The sequence below is a fragment of the Acomys russatus genome, chromosome 12 (assembly GCF_903995435.1).
Source record: "Acomys russatus chromosome 12, mAcoRus1.1, whole genome shotgun sequence".
Classification (NCBI taxonomy): domain Eukaryota; kingdom Metazoa; phylum Chordata; class Mammalia; order Rodentia; family Muridae; genus Acomys; species Acomys russatus.
In genome coordinates this window covers 46,856,849-46,871,708 of record NC_067148.1, presented here as the reverse complement: position 1 = coordinate 46,871,708, position 14,860 = coordinate 46,856,849, and the positions used below count along the sequence as shown (strand labels likewise).

At 40.0% G+C, this 14,860-nt stretch overlaps 1 protein-coding gene across 1 annotated transcript in view; it reads left to right on the top strand.

The window, feature by feature from the left end:
- LOC127196582 (solute carrier organic anion transporter family member 4C1) overlaps window positions 1-14,860 on the top strand; it is a 48,350-nt gene that overhangs the window by 14,124 nt on the left and 19,366 nt on the right. Inside the window, exon 3 of the mRNA XM_051154405.1 lies at window positions 14,256-14,438. Coding sequence (XP_051010362.1) covers window positions 14,256-14,438 — 183 coding nt within the window. The remainder of the gene's footprint in view (window positions 1-14,255; window positions 14,439-14,860) is intronic.

Sequence of the window (14,860 nt, the reverse complement as noted above, 5' to 3'; positions counted from 1 at the left end):
CATGTGTAAGTTCTCAGAATCCTTTTCTGGCAATCCATGTCTACACCTACACCTTAAAGTGTTTTTCTTGTTTTCTTAAGGTGGTTTCAAAGCTGCTGTATTTTTTTTTCCCCCTCCACTTTCGAACACATTCCTTGTGCAGGCTGAGAGATAAGGGTCTAATTTCATTCCTTAGCATGTGGTTATCCAAATTTCCCTGCACAGTTTATGGAAAAGCATCATCCACTGTATGTTTTTGGCAATTTTGTTAAAAATCAACTGGCTGTGGTTGGGTGCATTTGTTTCTGGGTTTTTTGTTCTGTTCATGTGTCCATGTAAGTGCCCCAAAGTTGCTGTTTTTGTTCTCTTGACACTGTCTCATAACTCGAAATCAATAGCAGTGATACCTCTGACTTTGTTATGTTGCTCAGTTTGACTTTGGTTATTCTGTTGGCTCTGCTTTTTAACAATTGAACTTTATTATACAACCCAACTATCTTACACAAGAGGGAAGGCTAAGGGGAAACAAGAGTGAACCTTCTGGTATCCGTTCCATGGGACTGGACCCTAGGTGTCTCTGGCCTTTGCGCTGGTCTGGGGCCTTTTAGCTGATCCTTTTCCTGATCCACTTGAGCTCAAGCTTGGTCTGAACCTGCTGCCCCTCTTGTCTTCTCTGTCTGTCTGCCTCTCAGGTAAGGGCCAGTCTCCTCCTCCTATCGAGGGTTGATTAGAAACACAATAATCTAGGTAGAGTCTCCTTGGTCTGCTTCCTGAATTCCAGGCCCAGAATGGCTCCACCCAGGCTATCTCAAGGTTAATCTCAGGGAGTATCTGTGGTGTGTCAAGGGCAAAGCCTGACAAGACTGTTTTTACCTGTGACAATGTTTACAATACTTCCCACACTATTCAGAGTTTTTTGTGCTTCTGTATGAATTTTGAAACTGATTTTTCTGTTTCTGTGACAATGGTTAAAAGAATTTTGAGGAGGATTTGGTTGAATCTGTAGATTGGTTTTGTTAATATAGCCGTTTTATAGTATTGATTCTACTGATCTGTGGCCATGTGAGGTCTTCTAGAATATTCTGGTTTTTTTGGTGTTTAAAGTTTTCATTTTTGAGTGGGGGAGAAGGCATTTCAATTGAGAAGGTACCTCCACCAGATAGTCTTGAAGGCAAGTCTGTGGGGGCCTTTTTCTTGATTCATGTTGAAAGGCCCAGCCTACTGTATGTGGCACTGCACCTCAGAAAATGGTCCAGGTGCCATCAAGAAGCTAAGAGAGTCAGCCATGAAAATCAAAATAGTAAGGAGTCCTCCTCCATGGCCTCTGTTCAGTTCCTGTCTCTAGGGTCTTGCCTTGAGTGCCTTCCTACAGTTCCTTTCATAGAGGATAGGAAACTGTACAGTGAACTAATCCCACTTGCCCTGTCCAGTTGGTTTTGGTTGTGGTTTCTTTATCATAGCAATAGAGAGCAAACTAAGTCAATCATTAAAATAGCTTGCCATCAGCGTCTTGTACTTCAGGGTGAAAGCAGTATGCAGGGTTTTTTTTTTTTTAGACTTACACAGAAATATTTTTTTGATCCTTTGTAGGGATTATTTAAGTAGTATTGTACCTTAAATTTCCAGGTCTGCGTTGGTTTTTAATAAGTAGAACCATAACAAACTTTATATTTTATCTTGTACATTGTGAATTAATTGATATATTCATTATCTATTGAACTTAATTTTTGGACTCTGTTGTTTTCTATGAAGATGATTGTGTCATCTGAAATGCTGACAGTTTGGTGTCTTTCTAAAATATTCCTTCTGTCATAAATAGTCTATTCCTGTGTGGCTAAACTGGATAGAATATCCTGATTGAACTGAGTAAGACTAAGGAAAGATGTAGTGGTTCATATCTGCATTGCCATCATTCACGAGTGAGGCAGGAGAATTACCTCGAGTTTGAGGCTAGCACGAGTTATATAGTGAGTATAAAGGTACCAAAGGCTATGCAGAGAGACCCTATTATTTAAAGAAAATGGTAAAATTAATATTTTTATTTTAGGGGAAATTTTTTTCAATCTTCTACCAATGCTGCAGGTTTTTGTAAATGTTGTTTACCAAGGCTAGGGTGGTTCCACATGGCTGTGCAACAATCAGTTTATTCAGTGGTGATTGTTGAAGTTTGTGAAGTATTTCTCTGTTAAAGCCTTACTATAGTAGATTATACTTTTTATATATTTTTGAATAAATAGTATGCTATTATATATTTTAAAATATCAAATATTTACATATTTTGAATATTTGTGTACCTTTTGAATGTTGAGCCAACCTTGCATTCCAGGGCAAATTGTACTTGGTAATTTTTTGTAATTTGTGTGATATATTTCTGAGTTCTATTTAGTAATATTTTTGTCAGAAACTTTTAAATTTCTATTCATAAGAGATACTTATTTTTCTTTATTTTCCATCTATTTGTTTTGATATCAGAGGATCATTGAGTTCATTAAATAAATCTGAAAATGCTGTCACAGTTTTGGAAGAAATTATCTAGATTTGCTTTTGGTATAAGCTCAGCTGGCCCCAAATTTATGCTGATCCACTTGCCGCTGCCTACTAATTTCTAAAATTGACTTGAATTCTTTAGTGTGTGTGTGTTAGAAGCACTAAGGGAGACCATATGGTAATTCAGATTTCCACTTGAGAATTTTTCAACTTTTTTAGTCCTTTCTTTCAAATATTAACTTTCCTAGTAGTTACAGGAATATTCAAATGTCACCTTCATCTTGTACTTTTTGTGGAACCCGTTCCTTTCACCTAAAATTTCCAATTTATGTGTAATAAGTGATTATTCTTTATTTTTTCACTTCTAAAGATTTTATTTTATTTTTGGCATATACATTTATGTTATTACATGTAAATAAAAAAGTACATATAGCAATAAGAACCATGAAACAATCAGGGATCATATAAATGTCATTCATCGTGTTTTGGCTGGTTGTATTTGGCAGACTTGTAGAAACCGTCCTTCCTATCTTGGTGATTCCAAAATTCTAAATGAGAATCAATATCTATCATATTTCACCTCTGTCAACTTAAAACATCTATCTAGACCTAAAATCATCTTAACCCCTAAATAGCTAAGGTTAATTGTAAGATTAAGCTGTCTGCTCTTCAACCCCATCAGAGACTTGAGAAAGAATGAAACTTAATTACTTGAGTGAACCAGAAATGCAGGTTAGCAGCTTCCAAAATGAAAGAAAAAAAAATGACAGAGACACTTTGCTGCCTGAACAGAAACCTGAAACTGTATAACGAAGTGGGACTACATGAAACTGAAAAGCTGCAAGGCAAAGGAGACAGTCAAGAGAACAAAGCAACAGCCTACAGACTGGGAGAAGATCTTCATCAACTCTACATCTGACAAAGGGCTAATATCCCAAATATACAAAGAACTCAAGAAACTAAACACTACCAAGCCAAATATCCCAATTAAAAAATGGGGTACAAAGCTACACAGAGAATTCTCAACAGAGGAATATTGAATGCCTGAGAAACACTTAATGAAATGCTCAACATCCCTAGTCATCAGGAAAACACAAATCAAAATCCATCTGAGATTCCATCTTACACCTATCTGGATGGCTAATATCAAACATTCAAGTGACAGGACATGCTGGTGAGGACGCTGAGAAAGGGGAGCACTCCTCCATTGCTGGTGGGAGTGCAAACAAGGATTCTTCACTTGCCCATTCTTTTTGTTGTCCTTTAGAGTCTGTCATGAAACCCTTTGATTTTTAGTACTGAAAATCTGTCTCTCTTTGTTGTTGTGTCTCTGTCTCTCTGTCTCTGTCTCTGTCTCTGTCTCTCTCTCTCTCTCTCTCTCTCTCTCTCTCTCTCTCTCTCTCTCTCTCTCTCTCTCTCTCTCTCTCTCTCTCTCTCTCTCTCTCTCTCTCTCTCTCTCTCTGTATGTGTGTGTGTGTATGTGTAAAGGTGTCTATTTAGCCTTGCCTAGCCTGGAGCTCTCTTTGTATAGTAGAGTGGCCTGAAACTTGTGGATGTCATCTTGCACACCCGCCTACCAATTCCTGCTTAGCTTCTGGCTTTTTAAAGACTCTGATGCATCTGAGGAGGGTGTTAATGGTCTTCTGCTATCATCAGGTAAAGAAGTCCACGATCCCTGTTGGTCTTTACTAACAAGGAAAGAGGCTACTTGTTGAGTGGATGTTCTAGACGTACTTAGAATACCAGCGACACCATGCTCTCTGAGAGACAAGAGCGTCTATACTGACACAAGAGAAGAGTGTGCTGACCTCATTCCCGCTGGACTATGCAGAAAGTCCTGACTTGCCAGGCAGGCTTCGTTTTCCCTCCCTTAGAAGAAGCAAAGAAGGGCCAGGCATGGTGGAGCAGGCTTTTAATCCCAGCACTTGGGAGGCAGAGGCAGGCAGATCACTATGTGTTCGAGGCCAGCCTGGTCTACAAAGTGAATCCAGGACAGCCAAGGCTACACAGAGAAACTCTGTCTCGAAAAACTAAAAAGAAGAAGAAGAAGAAGAAGAAGAAGAAGAAGAAGAAGAAGAAGAAGAAGAAGAAGAAAAGAAAAAGGGGGATTAGGTGAAAATGTGTATACGCTGTCCTCAGAGAAGAAATGCTCTGTGTCTGCTTTATCATTGCATTTATCCCCAGCATTTGTATCACATTGACAAAAATGTAAATCTTTGAAGGTTTTTGTGGTATCCCTGAAGGAGGGACCTGCAATCAACAGTCTTATATATTAGCAACAAAGCCCAAATCAGTGTGGCTTCACTAATCATTCCTGTTTCACATTCATTGCGAGTGGTTTTCATTAGTGAGCTACAGTTAAACTCTAGCCACCTTTATCTGAAGGCTGACGTTGTTGAGTAACTTTTTTTCATTTACATTCTGTAAATTGTAGAATGCAGGAAATGACCGGTTAGCTTCTGGTTTTCAAAGCAATTGCCAGAAAGTGACTTAGCTCACCCACGCCTTTTACTGTGTCAAGCGTTTGACATGCTAAGTGCTGAGTATGCTAGCCCTAATGTCAACAGGGAAATGAAGTTTAGTCGTTTTCCTAGGGGAACGCAAATAAATTTTGGATAATAAACAATACAGCCAGCTGCATACTTTCTCTTTAGTCCTGTCCATTTTGTTTGTTTTAATCTTTCTACAACAAAAAGGAAAACAAAGTTACTTTTCATACATACAGGCACACATACAGGCACTGCAGAGAAAAAGAGACACAGTGCTTGAACAGCCATGATGTAGTGTAAGAGGTGCCAGCCAACATTTTCTATAAACTTCAGGGTAGTAAATATTTGTAGCCTTAGATCTATTCTGTCTGTTACAGTTGCTTAACACTGTTACTGTGTTAAGAAAGGGACCTAGCAACACATTTTTAAAAATGGGTGTTTTGTTTCGGTCAACTCCTGCAAATAAAAGCATTCTGGGGGAAGGAATAGGGGTATGGTTTGCACTTTCTGGCCTTTATGGCTACTGGTGTTTGTTCTTGGACAGAACTGAATTCCTGATAGAGAAAAGGCTCTAGAGTGTTCCATCTGCTAAAGGTTAACAACCTTGCATTTGGTGAGTTCGCTGGGCCCAAGAACAAACTGGTCTTGTTTATTGCTACATTCTCCATGTATTCTGACAGTTTATAATTGCGTTTTTGTCTCTCTGATCACATTCTGACATTCTCATATTTTTGCATTTCTACCAATTCTTAAAACATTACTATAATACTTAGGTTATATGAATTTATAAATTATTAGGGTTTAATTTTGTACTATTTCCATTATTTCTGGGTCAGTCTTACAGCTGTGCAGAAGTCATAATGGGTTATCTTTTTCTGGGGTTAGAGTAAGCATGGCTTTATAAATGTTTAATAAATAGAATAGCGCAGAACACTTTTTCTTATAAAGTTTCATTTAAAAACATATTCTAGCATGAACATTTCTTTTCAAAAATTAATTCACAGATCTTCGGAATGTTTATTGCGCTAAATGCCCTGGCTCTGTCTGCCCTTTCTGATCTTAGATACAAAATAATGTTAACCTTCAGAAGTGAAGTTGGCCCAACTTCCCAGATAGATTTCAGGCAAATGCACTGTGTATCTAAGTAGGGGAAAAATGTAATTCTGATTAAAAAAAAAAATTCTGAGTCTTTTATATAATAGAGATTCTTACTATTTTATAACATTTGAAGCCTAAATGGGTTCATGGACTCAGGGTCCTCAATATGGGAGGCAAACTAGGATTATAGGATGTGTCTAGTCTCTCAAATTCATCCCAGAGGGTTCTGACACCTTTTCATTTTGGAGATGCTAACGGAGGAAAAGAAACATTCTGACTTTTACATCCTGACTCTATTTACTTCAGAGAATGAGTAACTCTGCAACACCGTCAATGATTTGCAAGATTTAGGAATGATTGCTGAAACATCATCACTCTTTGCCCCATGTTTGTCCAGTGCAAACTCAGAACAAAGTAACGCTGAACAGCTGTCAGTCACTGCAAACACATGCAGGAGGGGGCACATTCTGTTGTAGACAATTAACCATGCAAACAGATGTTTTTGATTACAGCTACTAGAGAGTGGAAGATGCTTCTGCTATCTACAGAGTAGGGCCAGTGACACGGCTTACCATCTTGCAAAGCCTAGGAGATCCCTCCACAGCAATTACCGGGCCTCTGATAACAGTATTTCCAAGCTGCGATAATTGTATTAACCCACAGAATGTCATGCTGGACTTCAGTACTGATGACATTAGGCTAATTGGATTTCATGTACTGAAAACAACTGGTAAACTGTATGCATGGCAGAAGATAAAGGACAAATTGCAAGTCATTTAAAGGTCTACGATAGCAGTTAAATTTCTAGGACTCAGCATCTGGGACTTTTTCATGGTGTCTGTTATTTGCCTCACACACTATGCTAGAACCACAGCACTTTGTATTGCTTGGAGTTCAGAAACATGCTGTACATGTTTAGCCATCTATTAGACTTTGTAGATCGCTACCAAGTTTTATTGGGAAGAAAATAAGTCAAAGTTCTGTACCTGATGCTGTCTGTGTCTGTTGCAGAATGAGTAGATGTAGGCAACTTCTGGCTGGCTTTCGTGGGGAAATGAATGAATGGAGTTTTGTCTGTCTTAGTGAAATAAAGACCAACTGTCTGTTTCTTTATGCATCACACTTTGCCCTGGCCTGTACTTCTGTGTCTTGTATTTGAAATAGAATGGAAGTTTGTGTGTCAGTGACTTCTATAATCTGGGAAGGAAATTAAAGGCATTTCTACCAGAGATTCTGTCTGTATAAAATATCAGTTTTGTTTTTTTTTTTCAATGCTGAAAATTGAGTGATGGGCTTTGAGGGTGCTAGGCAAAACACTATCATAGCATTATAGTCCTATTCCTGACGGTGCTGTTTTTTTTTTTCTTTATAATAACAACCCTTGGCATAGCCGTTGAAAAATGGATTAGAAAAGATTACTCAAAGGAGCTGAGCAGTTAGCTCAGCAAACAAGAACACTTCCTACACAAGCACCAGGACCCGAGTTCAAATCCCATCAGTCATATAAAAAGCAAGATGTGGTCATTCATTTACCCTTAATCCATGTACCATGGGAGTGGGAGACAGGACAGTTGCTGGGACTTACTGATGGCCAATCTAGCTCCAGTTTCAAGAGAGATCCTGTTTCAGGGGAATAAGGTGGAGAGTGCTGAGGCAGGTCACCTGATGGCCTCCTTTGGTCTTCACATGCATCTCTGTTCTCTATGTTCCTCAAGTGTATATACAGTACACAGACACAATCACAGGCACAATAATTTAAAAAGAAAGGCTGATACCATGACTATAATGGTTATAAATCAATACACGCAGAAAATAATTTAAGCATTAGATAATTCTGTGTAGAATCTTATGCCAAGAATTAAATGCCCTAGTAGTCATACCCAATTGGTATAATTAAATTATCTTGAACTGTTTCTTTTACTCATACCTAGGTCATACTTTTAACTAGTATTTTTTCCAAACAGCATCCTATGACATGTTAAACATTAGTGGGGACACAAAATAAGTGAGTACATGAAGATAATATAGTGTGAAATTTTGTCAGGTTTATATTCTAAACTCACTGGCTACATTCTAAGGGTGGAGGCGTAAAATACCCAACAACTTTTTTTCCACTTTTCTGTTCTGATATTACTTAGTTCTTGTGACTCACGACATGTCATATGTAAGCATTCTTTGCAAGATTGCAATAGAGCAAACGTGTGCATGTTGGAGTCAATCAGTGTTGTAGCATGTTGATTCATCTATCCCAAACACCTACTTATTATGTAAACAGTACATATTTACATTCCTATTGGTTAATGTGATTGTCATTTGGGTCTTTGGGTGTTTTGTCTCATTGTTTTAGGTCACCATCTCAGGTCCCATACATTCCCTGTGCCCTTTTCCTTACTCTGCTTTTGTGATCTATTTCCACAGGAGTCTCCTATCAGCTGCATGCCCAGTCCTGTTTGCCCTGCTCTCCTTCTTTCCGGGCTCTTCCTTTGTGCCACTTTCCACTGGTCTTCATGTCTGTGAGGTTTTAACTTTCCCTTTACGAGTCCTGACAGCACAGCTTTCATCTCTTCTTTCACAGTTCTTTTCCTTATATTTTGTTTCCGCTTTGCCGTCCTTTGCATCCAATTGTTGCTTCAATTGCTTCATTTCACTATAAAATGTCCTCACATTTTCCATCTGCTCCATGAAAATAATTTTGTGCTGAAGACCTTTGTTAATCTTAATGAAACTGTGCTTTTTTTAAAAAAAAATTTTATTAATTTATTCTTGTTACATCTCAATGGCTATCCCATCCCTTGTATCCCATTCTTCCCTCCCTCCCATTTCCCCCTTCTTCCCCTCCCCTATGACTGTTCCTGAGGGGGATTACCTTCCCCTGTACATGCTCATAGGGTATCAAGTCTCTTCTTGGTAACCTGCTGTCCTTCCTCTGAGTGCCACCAGGTCTCCCCCTCCAGGGGACATGGTCAAATGTGAGGCACCAGAGTACATGAGAAAGTCATATCCCACTCTCCACTCAACTGTGGAGAATGTTCTGTCCATTGGCTAGATCTGGGTAGGGGTTTAAAGTTTACCGCCTGTATTGTCCTCGGCTGGTGCCTTAGTTTGAGCGGGACCCCTGGGCCCAAATCTGCCTATCATAATGTTCTACTTGTAGGTTTCTAGGACCCCCTGGATCCTTCTACTTTGCTATTCTCCCATGCTTCTCTCATCTAGAGTCCCAATAGGATGTCCTCCCCTCTGTCCCAGTTTCCTGGTAAGTGAAGGCTTTCGTGGGACATGCCCCTTGGGCTAGTATGCAGATATAAGTGAGTATATACCATTTGAGTCTTTCTGCTTCTGGGTTAACTCACTCATTATGATCATTTCTAGCTCAATCCATTTGTCCACAAATTTCGGGAATTCCTTGTTTTTAATAGCTGAGTAGTATTCCATAGTGTATATTTACCACAGTTTCTTTATCCACTCTTCCACTGAGGGACACTTGTTTTTTTTTAAATGTAGATTTTATTTCTGTAGATGCAGTGGCATCTCCCTCTTTTTAAATTTCAAGTTAAATTCCACTCTTGGTCCAGGTTAGGGTCAAGTTCTCAGAGGAAACACTGGCCAGGCAGGGGGGATAGTCAAGCAAAGGCTCTTGGATTTTAGTTCCTTAGGGAGGTACGCTGCTGTGTTGTCTGTGGGATTCTTTGTGTGAGCTCTTCCCACTCTGCCTTCTGTGTTTTAGAAATGATGCAGACTAAGATGGCTAGCACCCTGCACCTGGATCCTCTTCTGTTACAGGCAGCACCTGGAACTTGAATATGGGAGGGTGGCTCCTCAGCTTCAGGAGAAGCATTGTTCCTGCATCTTTTCTAGGGCTCCTGTCACCAGCTGCCCTTAGTATAAAGCCTCCCTTCTTCTACCCCCCCCCCCCCACTCTAGCCAGGTGCTCAGAGAATCTTTAGTTATGTTTGCCACATTTCATAAGAAGTGTTTGAAATACTGGTAACAGGATAAGTGAAAAGGGGATTAGAGGAGAGGAAGGTAGGAGTGAGCTAAGTTCCTCAGGCCAGGAGAGTCTATGGTGGCTCGGGATCCACTGGTGTAAACAAATAACAGGAGTGTTTCTTAGTCCTTCGAGCTGGGGTTAGGAGGTGGGAAGTTGGGACAGAAGAAGAAAAACGCATTCACACCAACACAGGCACTAATAAGAAGCTCAAACAAACCAAAACACAGAGTGAGGAAGTGGGGCTGCTTTTGTAAGTAGAACATTATGATAGGCAGATTTGGGCCCAGGGGTCCCGCTCAAACTAAGGCACCAGCCAAGGACAATACAGGTGGTAAACTTTAAACCCCTACCCAGATCTAGCCAATGGTCAGAACATTCTCCACAGTTGAGTGGAGAGTGGGATACGACTTTCTCACGTACTCTGGTGCCTCACATTTGACCATGTCCCCTGGAGGGGGAGACCTGGTGGCACTCAGAGGAAGGACAGCAGGTTACCAAGAAGAGACTTGATACCCTATGAGCATATACAGGGGGAGGTAATCCCCCTCAGGAACAGTCATAGGGGAGGGGAATAATGGGAAAATGGCGGGGGGGGGGGTGGAGGAGGGAGGAATGGGAGGATACAAGGGATGGAATAAACATTGAGATGTAACAAGGATAAATTAATTAAAAAAAAAAAACATAGTTATCATAAAGTACCTGCTACAGTAATTGGAGAGTTTTGGTTTCTTTTGATGACTATCATCTTCAGTCTTCCAGAGGAGTTTTCCTTTCTAGAGTTCTCATTGGAGACTAGGACTGGGAAGGAAGAATCCCATCTCACACCCAGTGGCTGTCCATTCCACTCTTGCCATAGGGTGAGCTTAGGGGAAAACAAGGCCTGGCATTTAGGTTGTTAGGGCAAATGCCTGGAATTGTGGACCTAAGCAGAGGTCCAGGGCTGGGGAGATTATGGGGGGTTTAGGGGTAAGGTTGGGCTGAGCACGTGTGTGTAGATTCTCTTGTATCTTCATGCTAAGGGCTTTGCCAATATTAGTAATTGGCAGGACTATGCACTGGTTGGCTGATTAGAGCAAAGTTTGATCCTTATTTTACTTGTATTTGATTTCTGAATTCATAAATGATATGGGGGCTCCCTCTTGTGGCTATTATTAAATTGCATGTCTTAATCTGAACTTTTTTTATGTTCATGTTTATGTTTATGTCCACATGTTAATGGAATGGAATGTGGTAATTAATTACATGTGTGTAATATGTAATGATCACGTTTAAAATTTTAATCTTGTTAAGATCTTTTATTTTTGTGTTACTTGGAGAACATAGGGCCTGGTTGCTATTTCTTAGTCTTGATGACCAAAAAAAAAATGGACTCAGAAACTCAAAGACCATTTATGACAGTATGAGAGATAAGTTGACTTTATGACATTGTAATATTTGGATCAGCTTAGTATCTTAGTCTCGACCCAGAGTCCTAGTCTTTAGAGATAATTTAATTTTCTCTCTGTTGCTATCTCTTTGTCTGCCCCCCTCTCCCCAAAACTCATATAACATAGTAGATTAAAAAAATTGAAGACGAATTTAAAACAAAACTACATGCCAAGTGTGGTGGCACTTTAAAGCCTTTAATGCCAACACTCATAAAGCAGAGACAGGCACATCTCTGAGTTTAGTTCAGTCTGGTCAACAGATGAGTTCTAGGACCTCCAGAATTATAGAGAGAAACTCTGTCTCAAAGAAAAGGATGATGATAATGAAGAAGAAAAAGAAGAAGAAAGAAGAAAGAAGAAGAAGAAGAAGAAGAAGAACAAGAACACCAGCAACAACAACACCACACACACACACACACACACACACACACACACACACACACTATATATATATATATAATGACCATAGGTTACAGGAGGAAATGGCTTTCCACTAATGAGCTCCAACAAAGCCCTGGTCACTGCCCCCTTTCATATGGTGTTTTAAATCTCGAGGGAAAATTACTATTTCCTTCTTTCACACATGATTGATAATTCTTAGGAGGTGGGGTTGTGTTCCTTATCTTTGAACCTGATATTTTATATAGGGACCTAGTAGGTAGAGTCCAGAGTAGATCGTGATAAGCCAGGGTGGGGGGCTTGAGGGGCATCTTTTATCACCTCTAACCCTGTACTTCTCTGTCTAGCTTCTTGGTGCTTTAGAACCCTTGGAATTCAGTGCCCTCTAGCAGCAAGGTGTTTGTCAGCTCTTTCTGGGAAAGATCTACCCACATAATTTAAATACCCATGGTCAGCACCCTGTGGTGTTTGTTGTTAAACACTGAAAGTAAAGCACTGGTGTGAGTATATCCCTTTAATTTAACTACTTAGATGCTGAATACTCTCCTCCTCTCATAAATAACATTGGAAATCAGAAATCAATTGCTTATTAGAAGTCAGCCCCAATAGTTTTCTCAACTAATAGTACTGAGAATGTATGGAACAGATGATTCTAGACATTTTCTCTTTTGGCAAATGTATGCATGTGTGTATGGTGTTGGAATGTGTGTGTGTTTACACATATGTAGGTGTACATGCTTTTGTATGACTTTGTTATCCTAAGTTTGCTGTCTTACCTTTTATATCTTTTATTTTTTTTAATTTTTTATTAATTTATTTTTATTACATCTCAATGGTTATCCCATCCCTTGTATCCTCCCATTCTTCCCTCCCTCCCATTTTCCCATTATTCCCCTCCCCTATGACTGTTCCTGAAGAGGACTTCCTCCCCCTATATATGCTCATAGGGTATCAAGTCTCTTCTTGGCTACCTGCTGTCCTTCCTCTGAGTGCTACCAGGTCTCCCCCTCCAGGGGACATGGTCAAATGTGAGGCACCAGAGTACGTGAGAAAGTCATATCCCACTCTCCACTCAACTGTGGAGAATGTTCTGACCATTGGCTAGATCTGGGTACGGGTTTAAAGTTTACCGCCTGTATTGTCCTTGGCTCGTGTCTTTTATTATCTTTAAAATTATTTTGTCATTTTCTGTGCATGGATGTTCTGCCTGACTGTATGTCTGTGTATGGCATGCATGCCTGGTGACTGAGGAGGTCAGAAGGTGCCCTTGTGAGATGCCATGTGGACACTGCAAATTAGACCTAGGTCCCCTACATGAGTACAAGTGCTGGTTCACTACTGAGCCCACTCTCCAGCCCTCTCCAAAGTCTTAGAGATGTAAGGTTTTTCATATTTATCCATATTGCATCATGTGTATTTTTGTTCTTGTGAGTCCTCCACTCTATACTCCCTTCGCCTGTTTTATTTATTTTTTAATTTTTTAAAAATTTATTAATTTATTCATATTACATCTCGATTGTTAGCCCTTCCCCTGTTTCCTCCCATTCTTCCCTCCCTCCCACTTCACCCCTTCTCCCCTCCCCTATGTCTGTGATTGAGGGAGACCTCCTCCCCCTATATACACTCTTAGAATATCGAGTCTCTTCTTGGTAACTTGCTATCCTTCCTCTGAGTGCCGCCAGACCTCCCCATCCAGGGGACGTGGTCAGAAAAGGGGCACCAGGGTTTGTGTGAGAGTCAGAAGAGAGGACATCCTATTGAGACTTTAGGCGAGAGTAGCATGGAAGAATGGGGAAATAGTAGGATCCACAGGGTCCTGGAAACCCACAAGAAGAACTTTATGACAGGCAGATCTGGGTCCTGGGGTCCTCCTCAAACTAAAGTACCAGCCAAGGAGAATATAGGCAGTAAGCTTCGAACCCCTACCAAGACTTAGCCGAAGAACATGATATTCTCCACCACTGAGTGGAGAGTGAGATCTGACTCTCACACGAACCCTTTGCCTGTTTGATATTTAGTAGTTTGTTCTTTTATTTCTGGTTTGAGCTTTCTCTCATATTAGCTCCATGAGCTCAGAAGCCTCTTAACTGAGGTTGGTTTTGACCCCTCATCACCACTGGTGTAGTTAAACTGGTTACCTGCAAAGTCTTAGACTCAGATCTTAAGTAATATTTCTTTATATTCTAAATTTTATCATGATAGAAATTTCTAAAATTTCTCAAGTAACTTATATGCCTTTTTTTGTTTTGTTCATATATATGCCTTCATCTGTTTTAAGTGCAACAAAAATGAAATGATTGGAAGCGATATCTTAGGTGAATGTAATTTGCTAAGTCGATATCTAAATTGTTAGCTAAACTGTAAATTCACATTTCCTCCCTGCTGAAGATACTTGCTTAACAACAAGGAACAGCACCGGATGTGCATCTTCAACCTCTTTGCTTTCTAACTACTTATATGTCTTTGTCTTGGGACAACTGTTGCTGGGGACTGGAGGAACTCCACTCTACACCTTGGGGACAGCCTTTATTGATGACTCTGTACCCACACACAAATCTTCTCTTTACATAGGTGAGTGAACTCTTGGTATCCTTTTGTAGGGAGAGGTGGTGGAGAGCTTGCCTACTATGGCTTCCATTCCTGTCATTAAGGGAGAAAAGACAAACAAACAAAACCAAGTTAGTTGTAACACATGGGCATTTCATTTAGATAAATACGATTGTACTTTAATTGTTTACTGCCCCCACCCTGCCAGTCATTAAGATGCATAGTGCTTTTATTGTGGTCTATACTGAACATGCCTGGCATTCCTGAGTGGAAGGAACCAGGTCAGCAGATTTTACTCAGAGTACAGAGACTTCTCATATCTTACATGAATGGGACAAGGTATCATGAGAAAACACAAAATCAATACAAAACACCAGTTCCCCAGAACACTACAGAAATTTCTATTTAGAAGCTATTCCTGAGTATTTTTTGTAATTTTCTAGCAC